The following is a 20,454-nucleotide window of genomic DNA, read 5'->3' as shown; positions in this document are numbered from 1 at the left end:
GTCCAGCCCTGGATAGGGATACTACTTCTACCTCTGCTCTGCTCTTTAGCCATAGTCTTGTCCAGGACCAGTGCCAATATACAAACATCTCCTGCAAAGCAAACCTCAGAAATAAAACACGCAACAGTCTGCTTAACAAATACTGACTCTTCTCTATAAAAACAGTTTGAAAACTGGCCCCAGATTTTAATACAAAAATGTTCCTTTCACCTGCAGCCGTGTGTTATAAAGAGAGCAGAGACTTGCCCCTTCTCTCTGCTGGCATTCTCCTCCCCTTGTCTCCTGCTGGAAAACACAATTCTTGACAGAGCCACAAGGTACATCAATCTTCTGCAGAGCTGTGTATCAAAGACAAGAGCTCCTAGCAAGGCACAGAGGGCAGAAAAGGAGGCTGCATTCTAGCCTCACACCAATGTATCCCAGACAAAGTGGAAGTTTCTCTGGCTATTGTTTCTACAAGACCCATGAGGCAGCATCTTTTCTCAGGGAGGCTTAGCAGCTCAGCTCCTTTCTCCCATAAGAGCCAGGGAAGCAGAAGGAAGGCTGGGAGAAGTATGGCATAGTTGTATCTGCTCTTAGCAGAACTCCACACCATGAGTTCAGACATACTCTGTGTGTATCAGCAAAATCCAGAACTAGTCTTGCACTGTTTGACACAGCTGCTAGCTTGGCAGTTCCATGTCTGCTATTGAGGGCTCTTCAACATGTGTGCAGGTCCTGTGGCTGGCCAGACAAGGGCATGTTTTTCAGTGTCCTTCGTCAGAGGGGAGTCGCTTCATCTTCTCACATCGAGTAAGCTCCCATCTTCCCTCCCCATGAAGTTTCAAAATCCAGCTGTGGAACTGCAATTCAATAGCACAGCATTGAGGTATGTCTCCTCAAGGGCATGGTCCACCCACAGTGAGGTCCTCCAGCCTTAGTCACTCCCCTCTCCTTGCCAGAGACCTACTCTACCTCACCACCACAAGAGAGCCATGGAACGCTACCTCCCCATCTCACCTTTTCCAGGCTGGGTCTGTGTCCCACACTGATGAGTGTCATGCCCAGCTGAAGGCACATACGGTACAGTTCATGCTCCACCTCTTCTGTCAAGGCGCTGGTGGCTTCATCTAACACTGAAAGAAAAGTCATAAGCCTCACAAATCCTCTCCCCATCAGACATCTCCTGTAGGAAAGAGCAGCAACTGCCAAGAACATTTCACATTATTAACTGGTGTTCACCAAGAGCATCTGCAGAAGGCAAGTGAGGAGAAACCTAAGGGCTCTGGTATTCCTCTGGCACAGCTGGTGTCAGGCAACTAGGAAAGCTGTCCTTCCCCTCAAGTACTTGAATCTATCCAAACCACACTGTTTACCTCACTCCCCTTCTTCAACAGCTGCCAGCCACTGCCTCATCCCCATCATGGCAAAAGCCAAGACATGACCTTCTCCAGGCAGACCATGTGCCAGGATGCACAACAGTCAGTGTACTCTTCCAGCACAGACCCTACATGATCAGGAGACATATATGGATCATGTAGGATGGCCTGTGGCACCTTCCTGACTATTAAAGGGTAAATACTACAGACCTGGAGCAAATACATCTCTACATCTTTTAGTTTGCAATACACAGGTTCCTTCTGCCCAAACATCACTGAGCTGTACCATGGGCTTCAGGAGAAAGACAGGTAATTACATGTAGCTGCCTGCTACCAAAACTGGCTCTGTTCACCCACATCCAACCTGGCCCTCATGACAAGTCCTCCAACAGCTCAAGCCCCCAGCAGAGCCTAAGGAATTTGCCCCATTAGCTAATCACAGATGCTTCTGTGGTCCCTCAGGACAGTTTCTCCCAGTTCTCCTTGTCTTCTTTTGCTACATCAGGGCTAAATCTTCCATATTGCCCCATATGTTCATGAGCTTCAGATATGACAGCTGCTGCCACACTCCCCAACACATGCACTTCTTTACATGGCAACTGGTGAGCAGGTGAGAGAGTTCTTCTTCTGGTGCCATTGGACATGGACCATGAACATTAATCATGAGTTCCCCACAAAGAAAATGTCTTATGTACAGCCTCTTGATTTACCATCCTTCATTATTACACAAATAATGAAATGTTTTCACATTTCACAAATGAATCTTCTGTATGCTATGCTGCTAAAATAATGGCCAAGACAAAGCATGTTCCTAGCACAAAAGGGATTTCATGAGCTGTCTCTGTACCAGCTTCTCTATACACCAAAGGCCTTGTCTTTTTTTCTCCTCTCTCTTGTAGTCGGTCACTCACCTGCGTATTTTGGCTGGAGGTAGAAGAGCCGTGCAAATGAGAGCCTCTGCATCTCCCCTGGGGACAGGATGTCATACCTGCAGCAGGGTTGAGATTCAACACCTTCCTCAAGAAAGAGCTCATTTGCTGAAAATCTTACAGCTGATACTGGAGATCAGCAGACAACTGTCCCTGTGTGTCCCTTGTGCCCCACTCCATGCTGGGACCTGGGACTGGCTCTGCACCCCTGTAGTCAGATGCCTGCAGAACACCACAGCTGGAGACTTGGCATACATGCTTGGGGCATGAAGGTTTTAGTCCTGCATAGTGTTCACATCTCACAGAACAGAGATGGACACAGATAAATCCAGCAGCAATGTGCATCTGCTTAGAAGTGTTCCCTACTCAGAAATCACCCAAATACACACAAACAGTGAGCTCCCTTACCAGTTCCAGTCCACCTCTTCATCCAGTCCTCCAGCCCTTGCCAGCAAATCAGTCTACAGAGAGCATAGCAGACTTGTGAGCACAGTCCCCAACCCTGTCAAGCCTATGGCCCTGAACGTAACCACCTGCTTCTTACTGGTGTCCCTTTCCTCACTTGAGCTGAAGTTGTACCATATCTTTCCTCTTTCTGTCCCATAGACAGTTGTGTCCCAGGTACAATAACTTCAACACACAATGATGCTGTGATCAGCAAAAAAATCATCCCTTCTTCCCTCACTGGTGGCACCAGGAAAGAAGGCAGCAGTGCTACCAGTGACTCACCAGCCCAACCAGCTCCAGGAATTGCACAATCCTCTCATCATCTGCAGACCCTAGGGAGAAAGCCACACAGCATAAGCAGAGGCAGTGTGTGCTGAGGCCACTGCTGAATGAAGGAGTTGGTGGGGCAGGAGGGAAGAACTGGAGTATCTCCTTAGGCTCAATGTAGTTGACCTGACCACTTAGTTATACCAGATCCTGAGCTTAGGCAGAGATAGCCCCAAAGACTGACCTTCCTTAAAAATGTTAACTGTGCCTGCAAGCAGCATACCAGGAGGTAGCTGGGCTCCACAGATACACCTGAGATTTGCCTCAGTTCATGGCCACAGCCAGAACACAAGGATCCAGGCTTCAACTACCAATGCCCTGCCTAACAGTTGCTCTCTTAGAGCTGGGACTGCACACTACAAGTGGTGGAGTCATGGGAAGAGGGTTGAAGTAAGAGCCAGCAAAAGGGCCCTGTGTGGGGAGAGAAATACCTCAGGGTGGATCAGCTGTGGAGCAGAACATACACTTGAGCTGGTACAGTCAGCATCTATGGATGTTGAGTAGAAGGGCTGTGCATCTGCCATCTGGCCTCTCTGAAGCTGCCAGAGAGCCACAACAGTAGCTGATGGCTGCAGTTACTCTCAGCAAGATTGTGACTCCCAAGTGTTTGAAAGCAGCAGGTAACAAGTTCTAATCATGTGAGTGTGCTCCCTCCTTTTGTCCACAAAAGGAGTGGACACAGAATTGACCTTAACACATACTAATCTGCTAGGGAACACCAGAGCAACAAAAGCAAAATGGTTAAGTGTTCCTGATGAGTTATAGCAGGGGAGAAGCTGCACAGGGTATAGGACAGTGAGGCAATACCACAGCATTGGTTAATTGCTCTAATATATTTCCACAAACCTGAAAGTGGATAGATCTCCTTCAGAGGATAGATCACCTGTTCAACAGAGCAAAAGAAACCATGTCAGAGGGAGCTGGACACTGTCCATCAGAGATGCAATAGCATGAACTCAAGCACAAGGGAAGGAGCAGCCATGGGCATCCTCCCTCTTGCAGGCCTGTGTGCACCCCACGAGTTTGCAGGGCATGACCACAGCTGGGAGCAGAGCTGAGGTCAGAGCAAAGACAGACCCTGGGCTCACCTGCTCACGCAGGCTTCCATCAGTGAAGAAGGGCCGCTGTGGTAGGAACACCACTCCTCGGGGGCCAAAGCAGGTCAGCATCCTGATGCTCCCTGCACAGAGACACTTGTCACACCTGCAGTACCAGGCAGCAACACCCCACTGCCCTGGGCAGTCCTGTCCCATGAAGTAGCCAACAAGTCCCCACCAAAGTGTGTTTGCAACAGAGCAAAACAGTGAGAGCCAAAGACTCTGACAGAGATGGGTGGCTCAAATCAGTGTATCAGTGACACATTCACCATCACATGGTGGCACTGGCCTCACAAACTGCCACACTGTCACCTTCCAAACTCAGGGTAGCTTTGGTTGAGAAGGCTGAGTCAAGTAGCAGTCCTTACCCCGCGTGCTCTCCCAGAGTCCTCCAAGGACCCTCAGGAGAGATGTCTTCCCTGTACCAGTGTTTCCCACAATCATCACACTGTTTCCTTGTGAGATTCTGAGGCTCAAGTCCTTGATGAGCGGTTTGCCAGAGGATGGTACTGAGAGTGTCACTTGCTCCAGAAGGAAAGCTGTGTCCCTTGGCACCGGGTCCTCCCCAGAATGGCTGCTAGGCCACCACCAAGACAAAGAATGAGAGATTCAGGGGTAAGTGACCATGCTGAGACTAACAAAGATCAGACACCTTAGACCTGTGCATCTGTGACAGTAGCCCTGCCCCACACACCCTGGGAATGAAAACTGACAGTGAGCACTGCCTTCTCCATCCAAATGCATGCAACAGTCTGTTACACCAAAGGCCACTTCCATCTCATGGCAACCTCACATGCTGGGATGTAAGGTGCAAGCCAGCCAGTTGCTGAGAGGCGACTCACCCATCCAAATCCCAGCTGGTTTTGGCTTCTGAGTAGTTACCGTTCTTTTTTCTGCCAAGGCTCAGCAAGGTCTCCTGCAGTTCACCAATCCTACACACACAGGAGGTTGCATGAATGCCAGGGACAATTCCAGCAGCCTCCTCACAATATCCAAACTTGCCCATGCTTGCACACAAGCAACTGTTCGTTTTTTTTAGCACAGACCTGGGCAGAGTCTTGTCCCTTTCCTCCAGAGATTTGCCCACAGATAAGCTCACCTGTGTGTGTAGCCAGCTACATCAGTCACAGTGCTGGAGAGATCTATGAGCTGGCTGAAGCAGCCAATGAGGTAAATGGAAACAAAGGCATTCTGGGGAGAAATCACATGCCAGAGTAAGGGTCAGTGCTGAGCTGGGGCCCTGACCCTTATTCCATGACTGCAAGGAGGCAGCCAAGGAGTCCACACATTTGGCCACATCAACTGTCTCAGCAAGATGAATGAGGGGTGGTGAAGTCACCCAGAGTGATGGGAGTGAAGATGACCACAATTGAAAGAAGCAGGGCTTCCCTGCTCAGTACAGCAGTTTTTGCCAGGTAGACACATGTCCTGTCACCCAGGGATGGTGTTTGCAGATGGCCTGCCTAGGGCCCAGCATGCTTGCCCAAGTCACACAGATCCATGCCACCAACCCTGCCTCACCACCATATATGGCTCAGAACAGGGTGTCTCAGCCTGCAGTGCCCACTTAGCTATTTTTACCTCAGCATTCTCTAACACAAGCCAGTTTAGAGTATCTGGTAACGAGTCAGGTCAGAAAGGTGAATGCAAGCCAGCTCAGCCTCACTGGTGGCCAGGCTCACCACAGGCAGTAGCCCAGGGCATAACCCAGACCCACAGCACTGTACAGACCCCATCCCCACCTGCACTGCTGAAAACCAGAGACTTTCTGACCTCCTGGGTTTTTTTGACACAGAAGTCTGAGCTACGGAACACTTACGTAAATGTGTCCTTGACAATTCTCACCCCCAAGTTAATCACATACCAGCTGGCTACAAGTTCCCATTTCCATGACACTGTGAGTAGGGACAGTCTAACCTGAAGATTGAGTGCTGCAGGTTATCTAGACCCAGGGCCACCAGCCCATGTGAAAACTCCATCCTGAGTGCCTGCTCACCCTCTCCAATGGGGTCATAGAGATTACCCTTAGCTCACCTTGCTGACAAGGGCACTGAGCTCTGTTGGACTCAGGTCACCGTAGACCCCAGAAAAGATGGGAATGGCAATCACCACGTAGCTCAGGATGCTGCCCAGATAATCAAAGGTGTTGGTCCCAACTAGGCACAAGCACATTGAAAGAAGACAGTGAGTTAAAGTAGAAACCTCCATCCCATCCCAACTGCTGACCCCGAGCCCAGTCAGAGGACGAGCCACCTTCTTGCCTCGGCCCTTTATGATGAACCAGAGCAGAAAAACCCATTTTGCAGGATAGCACAAGCATCAGGATGAAAATCCATTTGCCAAGCAAAGAGCACTTTGGGGCAGGCCCCTGAGCAGAGAATCATCATCTAGACACACAGCTCAGGGACTACTATGGGGCAAAAGCCACTTTGCCTGCTTGTTGCTGTGCTTCAGGGGTCTGACTGATTCACAGTAAACAGAAAGGAAGGGCAAAAGGAAGCTCTGGGGTGAGATGGTTTGCCACAAAGTGTGTCTTGGGAGCAGACAATAGGCAGAAAGACTTAAGATCCCAGATTCCCAAGACATTTTTGTACAAGGTTTTCTCTCCATTACATTGCTCAGAAGCTCACTGAGATCAGGAAGAGCTGTCTTTATAAGGGGTCATTTAAAGAAAAACCTGGACTTAGTGAAAAAGGGAGAAGGAATATTTTCAGGGGGACAACTATACTTTAGGGTCAGGCTCTATAGAAAAGAAGTTTCCATAGCTCCCAACCACATATACAGTCCCCAAAGCTCAAGCCCTTCCCTCTTTTCTTGGCACCTGCCTCACAAAAAGCCAGATTCTTGGTCCTCCACAATTTTGCCTCTTTATGAGGCTTTTACACAAAAGGATTCCCATTAAGCACTGCAGGAGGCACCTGCTGTTCACCCTCAGGGCTTTTATGGAGGCAGAAGAAGAAAACTCAGCATCCACCCAACTGCTCTACCAGTAGAGTTTCCCAATGTGTGAGCCACCACAATGGAGTTACCACACATCCCACTTCATCCTCAGTCTGCCCACTCACTGTATAGCCACAGCTCCTTGCCTATCAGCTCCCTCTGGGACTTCAGCAGCCTCTGCAGCCTCCGGTCTGTGCGCACATGCTCCACTTGCCCAGCCCTGTAAAAATAAGATTGCAACATGCCACAGACATCCTAGGACCATGGGCTTTAAAACTGAAGCTCTTAACAGGCCTGGCACCTTTGCCTCCAACTAAAAAGTTCTTTATTGATCAGGAACTGAACAGCCAGGACTGCCTTCCTGAAGGGTATCATCAAGAAATTCTGGCTGAAATAAATAGTCCTACAAATCTCTCCCAGAGCCCATGGTCCTGCCATGTTGCAGCAGGAGGTAAAGCCAGGCCAGACACTGTCAGCAAGGCTCCAGCCTGGAGCAATGTACATCCACAGTTCCCAAATACAGCCTGACTGGAAAAGAGGGATGGCACTGCTACACAGCTGTACCCAGAAAGGAGAGGAGAGAGGAGAGTCCAGGGGGTGATAATCAGCCCACACGGCCTGCATGGGCAGCAGCCTCAGCCAACCTCTTCCCATTTCCTGCTCCATAGGAATGGGACAAAGCCAAGTCCTGAGCAGTGCAACCCCCCGTACAGGTACTCCAGCCCCACAACTCTTCCCCTCCCAGGGCTATCTCCATCAGGTCACCCACCACACAAGTTAGTGGTGATGTTCCAGTGGCCAGGCTGAGCCAGGAGCAAGGCGGTATCTCCTAAACCACCACCTTCCTGCAAGCGTGACAGCTCCTTCTGCTGCTTTGCAAGGCCTGGGCTGCCCTCAGGTGGCAAAACGCAGAGAGAGCTCCACATCTCACTTCAGACTCCCACCTGCCATGGGACTTATTGCCCCTGACATCCAATAGAGGCTTGTGCCCACTATACAAATCACGATTTCACCACTGTCTATACAACATGAGTCACTAGGGCCCAAGAAGGTAAGGCCAGAAAGCAGCGCAAAAACATCCAAAATAAGATTTTTGAGGTCTCATGTCAAAAGATTCCCAGTTCATAGAAAAATACATTTTCTTTCTCAAAAATGCGCCTGGTTAGAATTCAGTTTGGCTTTACTGCCTTATAACGCATCTCAGGTAACTACTGAGCTGCAATCTTTGCTTTCCATGTCTTAGGAAAGGAGAAAAGCTTGGACAGAAGGAATTAAAGGTGAGAAAGGAACCAGGGACCTTTGTTTTACAGCTATTATTCTGTTGCAGATGAGAAGAGATTGCTGTATTAGTTTCCTCTTTTCCTCCCATTCACTTTTAAAGAAAGTTTGCCAAAGGCTTAGTAACAAAAGTGAAAAGTGCTCTGCTTGTTTCTTCCTTTACTGAAACAATGTTTAGGCAGTCTTAAGACAAGATCGCAAGCTAGAGAAGTTGAGCAATCAAAATCAGTCACTCAGCACATGCTCCTCCCCTTGCAGGATTCTAGGAGTGCAACCTATTAAAAAAATGCCTTTTTTTAAAATTATGACACATACCATGAAAATACCTGGTTGTGTGCAACTCAGCTAAGTCCTAGTTTCACACAAAATGAAGCTTTTCTACTAAAACTCTGTACGGAATCAAGACATTCTGTTTTCTGGTATAATAATCCACTTTCCATTTCCTACTTAGAATAAAAAATTCTAAATTGTGAAGGAAAGTACTGCTTTCCTCAAAAGTACTTAAATAAGGGCATGTAATTACAGTATCTTTTCCATTACAAAAAATTATCATCAACCAGTAGGAATCCATCAGAGTACAAAGAAATAACTCAGGCTTGCCAGTGCAAACCAAGATTCGTTTTTGGTTACTTAAATCAGTTTAATTCCTGTAATGTTAAGTTGTTACAAAATCAGTGACTTTGAATCAAACCACTGTGGGGACAGCACCACAACACTTGAAATGCCTGCTCAGTACTGCAGGAAGGAGCCAAATACAGACCATGGGCAGGGAAGACCGGAGAGAGGACACGTGCTACAATTACTGGAAGAAGTGCGATTTCGCAACATACAGGGCAAAGGCAGACTTGTGACAAGAACAACATGCTCCTGCCACCCCAACACAAGCTACACCAAATTCATACCTCTTTTCCTGGTGAATCAAGTGACAGCTCAACAGGCTTCAGGGCATCGCTAGATGGGGGATGTGCTGCCGGTCTCCTGATTGTCTGCTCAGCTCACGGGTGAATGGCATTGAGCAAATTCAGAGCACCAGTACAGCATATGGAGGGTCAGGGCACAGACTGACCAAGGGGAGCAAAGCAGAGGTAAGGTGGCCAGGTAGCAGCTAGCACACTCACAGAAGACATGCAGGCAAGCAGCAGCAGGATGGAGTCAGAAGCAACATGCAACAAGTCCTCAGCGGAACCAGATGCAATAAAACTTTGAGCAATCTTCCAGGTAAGGACCTGGAAAAACATCAGTAATGGTCTCTAAGCCAGCACCAAATCTGTATCTGCCTCTAAAGATGTTAAAAGGGAGGCAAAGGAAAGACAGGTGTCTCCAGTTGCTGTGGATTGTTTCTACAGATGATGTATAGAATGCAAAGAACAGTGTCAGGGCTGTATGATGCTGCAGTGGAAGGGACAGAAAGCTGTAGCAACAGAACTTGGGCTCCTTTGGGATATGTGAACACAAGGATGCTCTGAACTGGGACAATCCTTTTGAGGATATAAAGAAATTAACACTACTAACCTGTAGAAAGCAGCTGGTTCTGCATTGACACGAATCTGCATGTGCTTGAACCTGTACAACCAAAAAAACCATCATAATTGTGCAAAAATGCTCAGTGAATTATGAAGCCAAAACCATTCCTAGAGGAAACATCTTGCATGTTAGAGCAGTGATCTCTTGACAAAAATACTCAACAGGCTCAGAAAGGCACCAGAGACCAAGGCTTAACAGGAGCTGCCATCATTCAGGGCCAGCTCAGTGGTGCATTTGTTTGATATCCTGCTCTCTGTGCACATCTTCTTAGCCCTTGGGCTTACTGTTTGTTGCTAATCCAGCATCTCCACCATACAACATCACCGCAGCCAACTGCTCTGGGCTGGGCTCCCTGTGCCACAACAGCTTATGCTGCTGTCCCTGGATGCCTTGAGCCCCAGGGAAAGCTACAAAGCCCCTGCTACACACAGAGCTAACCCCGAAAGCAAGGGGGAGGAGGTGAGTTACAGAGCATATAGAAAGACTGGGCTGTTTTAGGAACCCAGTGAAGGCAGTGTTGAAGCAGAAACCTGATTTCTGACAGTAGATGCAGTTCACTGAATGTGCATCTGCACCCAAGGAAGCTTCACGTGCAGTTTTCTTCAACACATCCCCAGCAGAAGCATCAGCAATGAACAGGCAAACAGCTTGAAGGCTGAGCTGTGAGACTGAACCAAAGGCATTGTCTGCCATGACACAAGGCTGTGAATGGCTGGCAGGGGCTCAGTACACCAGCTCTGAGGCACCATGGCACAGGTAGCCTTCCCTGAGTGTGGGGAAAGTCACAGACAAGAGAAGTAGCTACATACACAGCACTGAATGGGGACGAAAAAGAAGCTTTCACAGGAGCTGCCAAGGGGCGGTGAAAACACAGCTCTGCTGTGACTCACCTGAAATCTCCCTCCAGTTTTTCCTGCTGCACAAGTTTAGACACAATTGGACTCATCAACACTTTGTTAATCATCGTCCCAATGACGAAATACCCAAAGATGCTCACTGGGCCTAGCCAGCCTGTGCTACAGAGGAGAAAGAAAAGTCAGCTAATAATCCAAGCAAAAGGACACCCCTGCACAATTAGGCTCAAGCAATCAGAGGACCCTGCTGTCACCTCTCTTTGCTTTCACAGAAGTTTGGGGGCCAACACTGCACATCCCAGTATTCCCAAGGCAGAGTTCTCTTTGGAGAGACCACTCACCCATGTGTACAAATATCCATCTGGGGAATTGTAATATGGGTGGCAGGCTCAAAAAAAGAACAGAGAAAAGAGGTGTGCAAGCAGGGCCAGGATACATCCTTACCTGTGAAAGCACTGGTATGTGTAGTAGGCCAGCGTGAAGGGTGAGATGACAAGCTTGCTGGCCATGGAGCTGAGCTGCCTACAGAACCTCTCCACATCCTGGCTGATGCGCTGGTCCCTGCTCAACACAAAGGGCCATTGGCACCATTAGAGCCCAGAAGTAAAAGCCAGTACTAAAGCCCCAACAGGGCACAAACCAGGCTGTTTCATTGCATGAACATAGGACAGGCTGCAGGTGAAGAACCTTGCCTGGGAAGGACCTGCAGCACCTCCACAGGAGACCATTTTCACGGCCCAGCAAGACCCACCCAAGGGACTTCATGGCACTCAGGAAAAACAACTCCTGCCATTGCTTTCACCCTGTTCCTTGTTCCACTTTCAACAATACTGTTCAACACTTGTGCTGAAGATCTCTGCATCATTGTCCTTTACTCCTCTCCTGAACAACCCTTACACTATGAAAAAATAGTGACTCTCCCCCTAACCTTCCGTACTGGACTGAAATGCCATCAGACCCCAGCTGATCCCTTGGCTCTGCATGGAGTACTTCTGGTTCCTTTGCTACAAAAGAGGTGCTTCCTCCCAGCCCACCTCCCAGGAGCAGGAAGCAGCACACACTTCTCACCTCACTAGCAGCAAGCACATGGGTGACAGACCCTCAAGGCCCATCTATTCCAGTGCTGAGAAGGAGATGCACTTGGGGTAACTAGGAAGAATTTCAGTATATTTACTTCTCAGCATCTCATCTGTCCAGAGCACATGGATGAGGGCTTCAGCCTGGTGTGCTAAGCTCCAGTGGAAAGCCGTAACTTAATGCTGGAGTTCAGAATGAAGAGCAAGGATGGACTCCTGATTAGTTTCAGTGCAGATACAACTACAAGGACATTCATGTTTTAACACTTTGGCAGTTCTGGAACAGCAATGGATTTAATTCTAGGGCAGCTCTCACCCTGACTGAACTTACAGTCAGCATTTTTCCTTTTCCTCAGACTGCAACATTCCCATAAAATTGTATTTTAATTGTACTATAGTCTCATAGGAGGATATTGCTTTTTACAAGCTGTTAAGTAACATGAAATGAAAACACATGAAACACATGAAAGCAACAACTCATACGCCCTGCTAGGTGCTGCAAATGTTTGTATGCCACTCAGAACCCACTCTTCATTCCTTCAAAGTGGATGACTCCATGCATTTAACACTCAGTTTGGTTTGCACTGCATAATGGGAGGTCTCTGTTGCTCTAGTTTGTTCTCTAAGTACCTGGTGCAGGGAAAAAAACTCTCATCCAGGAATTGCAAGATGAAGAGAATTTTTGCAGTGGTACCAAAACCACACTAAACAGTAAGACTGCATGTTGGAGCAGAAGCAAGGTGTAATGAGACATATTCCACATATGGCTGCAAAGGTCAGGAGAGCTGTCTCTTTTGCTGCAGGGCAGACTGACCCAGTTGTCTTCTACATTTCACTGCACAATGTGAACACTTTCCCTAGTTAAAAATAAACCTGAGCAGAATAATCCTGTGGTAAGAGGCCTCTGTCCTCTGGATCCCCTAGCGCCCCCAAAGAAAAAGGCAGGCATGCAGGAGCTTGTGGCTTCAATGTGCTGCACTACCTGGGAAGTGCTGCATGCCCTGCTGACAGACACAGTTTTTTAACCTCTCCTTGCAACTCCATGTTGCTGCAAAACGCTATCAGAAATGAGCATTTAATGATAGTAGGAGTAAACCCAACAGCAACCTGGAAGTGCATCAGCTTGATAATGATGATCTACTGCCAAACATGTAGAGCTGTTTGACCCAAGCTGAGACCTTTCTCCTTGCTTGCTGCTCCCCCTCAGATACCAAGCATGTTTGCTTGCAGCAGGCACACAAACCATCCTGCCCTGCAATGAAGGAGCAAGGACAGGCAGCAACAGGCAGCAGAAGTGCAGAAGCTGCTTCAGTTTCTTGAAGTTTTCACTATTAGCAAGTTATGAGTCCCTGCAAGACAGCAGTTTTTCCCCAGGACCCTGTGCACAGTTTCCTCTTGTCATCAACACGGGAAATGGCACCAATGCAGTGACTAGATCAGTGGTGCCCATTCGAGCAGAGGAGAACTTGAGAGTCTCAAAACAACAGTATAACAACACATTATTTGGAAATCGGTCCCCTTTTATTTCTAGTTTTTCAGCTACTATTTAATAATAACTTTAAATTCTGGAGGGAGAGGAATTAGGGAGATTCTACACTGAGATTAGTTCACCTGGTTAAAACATAGTGCTAATCACGGGTTCAATCCCTGTATGGGCTATTCACTTAAAGAGTTGGACACAATGATCCATGTGGGTTCACTCCAACTAAGAATAGTTTGTGATTCTGTGACCTCTCACATGATGTTCAACATAGGATTTTTAGCTCTCCACAGTGTGCAGCTATGACAGGAGTGCCCTGTCTGCAAGGACAGGCTGGAAGGCCAAGGTCCACATACAGCTGTGAGGAAGAGGAAGAACATTCGACCTTTGCTGCACAGTCCAGGTAGATCAACAGCTCTACAGGAAGCAGAACAGTGCACAAAGCAAACTGGAGGGGGACCTCTTGGGGGCAGGAGCTGGAATTCACAAGGAGAGACTGAATGCTCCTCCTCACATTTCAGATCACCACTGACACTTCCTTCCAAGGAACAGGAAAGGGAAACGCAACTCTCATACAGTGCAAAACAAAGCCCTTCCTAGATCTGGCTCCCATGGGTTATCAAACCCCTAAAATGCAACTAAACTGGTCTCAGCTGCAGAGTCTAGTGTTTGAAGTTCAAACAGAACAGGGACTGTCCTAATGCATCAGCTGCATGAAGCAAAGGAGAGGCACTGCTGACTCCAGCCAGGCCCTTTGCAACATCACAGTGTCAAGGACTGAGTTTGCAGACAGAGTATTTTACAGCACTAGATCCCTATTCCAATAGGCATCCACTTTCCTTCCAACTGAAACATCCTGCCCCTAAAACCATCACAACCAGCAGTCACAGGGTTCCCACCAATAGGTATCATCTCCCACCGAGGCAGAAGAGGGTGCCTAGATTTGTGCCTAAATGGTAAAAGCTTCTAGGGCTCAAGCCCCTACCCAGAGACAAGGAAGTCAGGAAAAGGTGCACAGCTGCCCAGGAGAAGCCAAGCAAAATACTGAAAGAAGCTGCTGGCAGCCTACGGGTTATCGATGTCCTCACGCAGCACATGCAGGTTGTAGTAGACCTGGCCTTGGAAGTAGCAGCTGTGGAGGTATTCAGTGAGGGACTTCCTCCAGTTCACATACATCATGTTGCAGATAAACTGGTCGAAACTTTTTAGCTGGAACAAGGGCAAAGAGATGGATGGGGAGAGATAAGTGAGAACAAACATTTTTTCAAATTGAAATAAAAACTAGCAGTTTGCACTAGTGATCCAGGGTATGGACAGACTTGAATCCTTTGTGACCAGGATCATGCCAGGAGCCACGGGCATCTTTCCCTTCTTCTCCCAAGACACGTGAGCCCGTGGTCTTACCGTGGAGTTCACAATGATCAGAGTCACGGCAACGGCAGTCAGTGTTTTGAATCCGGAGAAGTCCTTGTTCCCTAGGACCCCATAGTACTGGCTGGGGATGACGCCAACCTGGTAAATAACCAGCTGCTCTGGAGGAGAAAGGCAAGCAGGGGAAGGAATTGATGGACTGCGGTGACAAGGCAAAGTGGGGGACCACAGGGAGGAGATGTGGGGTGCAGCCCCCCATCCCCACCACCCAGGCTCACCCAGCAAGGCGACACCGAGCAGCGTCAGGAACATGAGGGCGCTCGGAGAGGGCCATCCAGGAAACAGCACGGCCAAGAGCCGCAGGAACCGCCGCAGGAACAGCCCGTCCAGCCGGGAGGCAGCCCTGCAGCGGAGGGAGCCGGGGGCCGGCAGTGAGCTCGGGGGTTCCACCCCACCCTACCGCACCTCCCCTCCGCCACGGCCCGGCCCGGCCCGGCCCGTCCTCACCGCCCGCCGACCCCGGCGCCCCCCGCGCTGCCGCTGCCCCCCGCCATCGGCGCCCTCTGGACCGAACCAGCCAGACCAGACCCAGCCCCGCGGGCTTTTCACATGAATATTCACCACCTCTCTTCGCCCTGCATCAGCCCCGCCCGGGGGCGGCCTCCGCTGCCGCTGTCGTGTGCGGCGTCACCGCAGAGATCCCGCCCGCCGGCACCGCCCCCTGGCGGCAGGCCGCGCTCACCGCGGGCACACCGCCCCCTGGCGGCGCCGTGCGGCTGTGCCTGGTCAGGGCCGCCCCGCCCCGCCCGCGCCGTCCCCACACAGCGGAGCCGGGCGGGCCATCCCAGCTCCCGGCGGGCCATCCCAGCTCCCGGCGGGCCATCCCTCCCTCCCGGCGGGCCATCCCAGCTCCCGGCGGGCCATCCCAGCTCCCGGCGGGCCGGCCCCGCGCGATGGATGTGCTCGCGTCCCTCACCTCCTCCATGGCCGCCTGCTCACAGAGACGAACGGTGGTCCCGGGCAGGTCCAGGGCCGAGGCACAGGCCGCAGGGCCGGAGAACTCGGGCACTAAGGCCTCTCTTGAGGAAGGAGCTGGACAGGCACGAACTGATCCCTCTGGAGATCCCAGAAGCTGAGGGACAGTCGCCGTGGGCAGCAGGTACTGCCCTCCTGTTACAGGGGAGGCAAGTTAGAAGTACCAGCACTAATTCTGCACATCCGTCTTATTTTGGGGTCGGCAGGGAAGTTTCAGGTTGCTTCCAAAGGACACACAACTTGCAGTGGCCACTGTAGGAGATTTCTCCAAGCGGGCCATTGGGACTAGGCCGCGATCCCCCGGGCTATGGTGAAGGGCCGGGTGTGCTCCCACCGCGCTGCAGAGACGGGAACAGCAGTGCCAAACCTCAGCCAGAGGGAGGGACTTCAGGAAAGCAGCAACGAGCTGTGTCAGTGAATGGACCCTCTCTGGCTTCTCAGTGACCTCAGTTTTAATAGAGAAACCAACTTACTTTTTTTCAGGTTTGGGCTGGAATCTCGTTTCACAACCCAAAACTCTGAGTTATTAAATATTTCAGAACACGTAAATTTCTGGACAAGCCTTGTGATTCGAGATGAGAGATCCTATGAGCTGTCATGCCTTCCTTACTCGGGTGTCTCTCACATACCATCCTGTTGATGCCATTTCTTCTGCAGAGCCTTTGGGCTTCTGCATGTATCCTGTGGGTCTCTCTCCCCATATGCCTAGTAGCTTTGTTCTTCTCTCAGTTCCCTGCCTCCCAGCCCTCCTTCTCTTCCTTCATCCTCATCTCCTTCATCTTTGCTCTGCTGATACCTGCTCAGTGGTCCAGATAATTCATAGTTCACACTTCAGAAAATCAGTGTATATGCTCTCAGAGATGAAAGAAGACACATCAGTGTGTTTCCTCAGCAAATGGCCTTGTCTCTAAGCAGTGCCCCTTTCTCCTTGCCCTCATCTCCCTTCTCTCAGCTCTTTTGGAATTCACAATGCTATCAGTCATACCTAAAGGTTAAGCTCCAGAGGGCAGAGATCAGCCCTGTGAAAACCTGACCTCAGTGATGACTAACTTTTATGTTAAAAGAATCATGTTGTTGTTGTTGTTGTTTTTTTTTTTTTTTTTTTTTTTTTTTTTTTTTTTTTTTTTTTTTTTTTTTTTTTTTTTTTTTTTTTCTCAGCTGTTGCATCAGACCTGGATGACAGTTGCTCCTAAGCAGCCACATCCTCTGATGGGGCAGTACTGCAGCTGTTGCAATTGTGCATTTCACTTTGTCACTGGTTACCAGGATTGAACTGACTCCTTTGCTCTGTTGTCCACTTTATGATGAGGGGATATTGCTTCCCTTCCTTTCCCTCCTCAACTGATGAAATGGCTTTCCAGCACCAGCGGAGTCAGAGGATCTAACACAGAGATGAGATGGCCACAACTGTCTATCCCAAGCCCGCCCTCCTACTTCTTCCTTCTCCCTGCCCTTTGTTCTGTCACTGGCACCCCACGACCTCCACCTGATAAAGCACACGCTTGTGAGCTCCCTTTGGCGTATCAGCTTCACGATTTTTCCTGGGAACCTCCTAAGGCAGCCAAGATCAAGAACAAAAGAGAAGTGCTTTCTCGGTGCCTCTCCATCCCCCCTCCGAGGCTGTGCCCTAGACACTCAGCTGCTGTCAGCACAGAAACATTTACATCTTTTACAGCACTCCAGCTCTACTTCTCACGTTTCTCCCCCAGCAAACACCATGGCCATTCCAGTGTGTGCCTGGGGGCAGGGCTTGGGAAAGGATTGGGGAATCACAACTTGAGTAGAGTTTTATGGGTCTGTTTGCACTGAAGGGCTATATCTCAGCTCCCTGACTAGCTACAGACCCAAGAGAAACCCCCTCTGCATTGCTAACCTGTCACCAAAGTGTATGCCATGAATCCAGGGAAGCGAGAGCTGGACCTGGCTTGCTAGGTCCTGGGCTCCTTGAGGCAGTGCAAGTTAATTCCTTGTGGTGTTTAACTGCAGCCCCATCTGCTCCTGCTTGCTAGGTGTGAAACATCCCATCCCCCATCCTCCCCTGCCTGTTCCATGCATTTTTGCTCTGCCCTGGACCAGTGGAGGAAGCCAGATCCTCCCGCATCCCTGGCCTCCCAGTCCCTGGTTGACATCGTTCCCCAGTGCCGCTCTATGTTTCCATTTCCCTGTGGCTCCTCTCTGCCTGCTGGCCTGTAGCTGGGATGCAGGGAGGAGCCTGACAAACCCATCTTTCACTGCCTTTGTGTGGTAAGTGGTCCTGGGTGTTCTCTGAAGTAAGCATCAGCTTCTGTCATCACAGAAAGACAAAACTACAGCCTTGAATCTGTAGCTTGCTTTCCCTCTTTCCCAGGTCTTTCTTAATGCTGCTGGTTTTGTGTGATGTTGCGTAATGAAGCACTGCCAGAAGATTATCCCCTTCCTGGGCTTTCCAAAACTGAATCCACCATTTCCTGCCCATGTTTCCAATTTCTAGTCTCCTCATAGGTACCTGTCCTCACCGGAGCTTGCAGCTTTTTCAGTGTGGGATCACCTACAAGCTTTAGCCCTCTGTAGATCATTTGTAAGGAAGGGGCAGTGGAAACACCCATCCTGAGTTTCAGCTCTGTCTTTTTATTAGGGTGTGAACTAAACCAGCTAATTTTCAGCAGGATCAGCAAGCTGAACTGACTGACTGAGTCCCTCACACTCTTGTGCCACCCCAAAGCAGAGGGTGGGAATGGGAAATCAAGGGGGAGCAAACAGCATAGGCCAGGCTCAGCATGGCTTAAACCTCCATGGAGCCGCACCACGGGCTCCTGCTGTGATATCTTAATGATTCTGCCTTTTCCTTCTCCACACTGTGTCTTAATTAGCCTTTCCCCCTCCTGTGGGCCAAACTGCTCTGCTTTCTTTTCAATGCTCCTTCCTTGTGCTTTGCCTCTAACAGTGTCTTTCTACTGTACACTTCAAAGGCTTTGCTTGCTGCATCTCCCCCATGCTGGCATTGGCTTGTGACACCCCCAAAGCAGGCCAGGTCTGCCATGAACTCATAGTCATCCAAACGGGTTTGGGCCCTTTGGATCTGGGTATGAAACAGCATGGGAGAGGAGAGGTCAAGGATTTTCAGCATTTCACCTATGAGAAGAATTATTAGTAACACAGGAAAAAAAAAGGGGGGAAAGGGACCCCTCCTCCACCCACCCTCCCCAGAGGAGAGCCCGCTGAGGGCAGAGTGCTTTTATGTGCAAGTGGGAGGGAAGGAGAGTGTTAGGGCTTCAGAGGGAAATGCTTTGATCTTGACTTTGAATCTCCTTCAGTTCCCAGCTCTCCCCCACGCTCCCACCCATGGCCAGGACCACAGGATGCGGCCAGCACTCCTAGTCCTTGCTCAGTGCTATGGTACTTCACTTGCTGTTTCACATTTAATTTCCTCCTATGCACCTGGGAGCCTCAAAGAGGCCTTATGGAGTGAGAGCACAGTGCCAACACCAAGTTCAAACTTTCCCTCCCATCTCATAGAATGGGAAGAAAAAGAGCCCAGTCAGACAGAAGCCAGAAGGGAAAAGAGCCCTGAGATGAGCAGAGGTGAATTAGAGATGGGTCCTACTGTCAAGGCTCTGGTAGCCCAGGGTGGGGGCTAGGCAGACCTGGCTCTGCTATGCGTTCTGGTGCATTAGACTGGTCAGTGCTGAACATGACCCAGAAGATGAACTGGGAAGCAGTAACCATTAGGAGAGGGACAGGGAGTGGGTCTCAGGAGACAGCACTGATGTCCCCAGGTCCTACAAAGAGTTATTTTAATTTGGAGAGAGGAGAACAGCAATGAGAGCCCTTGGTGTTTTCTGCAGGATGGGAAGGAGGTGGCACTGATGGTGCTGGATGATGGGGAAGGACCCTGAGTTCTGATTCACTTCAAAGGAAGAGGACTATAGGGTGTGGGAGAGACTTAGGGGCCTCCAGTCTCTTGTCCAAGGTGGGATCTAATGTGCAGGGAAGTTCCCCACTTCCCTTGGGAGATGAAACTCCTGACTGGGCCTTTAAGCTGTCCTAAAGTTCAGGCCAAATACTTCTGTCATGTGTGTTACCCCTTTTTTTCTCAGCTGAAGTCACTCCTGTTAACCGCTCTCCCTTGCTGAGGTTCTTGCACTTGAATATCCCTGCCTGCCGGTTCTCACTTCAGCACCACTAAATAGATTTTATGCTCACATCACCTCTTATTCAATCATTCCAGCTCTGCTTCTCCTGGCTGAAAACTTCCTATTGTTTGTTACTTTGCCTTTCAGTATGATGTGAGGAGACCTCTCTGCCGGTGTCCAGCACTGTTCCGGGCACGCAGAGACCAGAGGGTGCCTCAAAGGACTTCTCTCCAGAGCCCAACCATTGCTCTCTCTGAGCATCACTTTAAGAGCTTCAGCACAGACATAAGGCAATGGGTTCAAAGGTGGTTCACGTCTGGGGATGAGAAGTACCAGATAATATGAATGCCAAAACAGAACTTCTGTCATTCACAGGAAACAAGTTACTACAAAAATTGTGGTGGACTCCATGTTTTCCAGGTCCCTCTTGGGCAATATCACACCGTAACCCCTTGAACTTCCTTCTTTCTAAGACTGGTGGGCATATTGCAGCTGCGGCAACACAATTTCTGTTGCCAATTGAGGCTGCAAGCTCTGCTCATTGATCTTTCCTTGTGAAGCAATGCCAGGCACAGGAGAGAAAGCAGCCAAGACAGTAGACACTTAGGACCCTCCTAGAAGCTCCC

At 49.7% G+C, this 20,454-nt stretch overlaps 1 protein-coding gene across 8 annotated transcripts; it reads right to left on the bottom strand.

Annotated features, from left to right (window-relative positions):
* Positions 1-40: 40 nt before the first annotated feature.
* Positions 41-15,491, bottom strand: ABCD4 (ATP binding cassette subfamily D member 4). Of its 8 annotated transcripts, none has more exons than XM_083864297.1 (19): positions 15,189-15,491; positions 14,960-15,084; positions 14,715-14,842; positions 14,380-14,519; positions 11,199-11,315; positions 10,791-10,916; positions 9,889-9,939; positions 7,224-7,318; positions 6,193-6,314; positions 5,258-5,349; positions 5,001-5,090; positions 4,527-4,735; positions 4,150-4,241; positions 3,908-3,944; positions 3,017-3,066; positions 2,696-2,748; positions 2,270-2,346; positions 1,000-1,115; positions 51-842 (listed from the first exon to the last, which is right to left on the bottom strand). In XM_083864297.1, the coding sequence occupies exons 1-19, from the start codon at positions 15,233-15,235 to the stop codon at positions 747-749; spliced, it is 1,863 nt and encodes a 620-aa protein (XP_083720423.1). In that variant the 5' UTR covers positions 15,236-15,491; the 3' UTR covers positions 51-746. The 8 variants fall into 8 exon arrangements, with proteins under 8 accessions (XP_083720430.1, XP_083720423.1, XP_083720425.1 ...); XM_083864299.1 differs by having other exon boundaries at positions 52-842; positions 15,303-15,337; XM_083864300.1 differs by having other exon boundaries at positions 53-842; positions 15,306-15,362.
* Between the last annotated feature and the right edge of the window lie 4,963 nt (positions 15,492-20,454).

Source organism: Zosterops lateralis (assembly GCF_965231275.1).
Source record: "Zosterops lateralis genome assembly, chromosome: 6".
NCBI classification, from domain to species: Eukaryota; Metazoa; Chordata; class Aves; order Passeriformes; family Zosteropidae; genus Zosterops; species Zosterops lateralis.
This window is presented reverse-complemented; position numbering and strand designations above follow the sequence as displayed.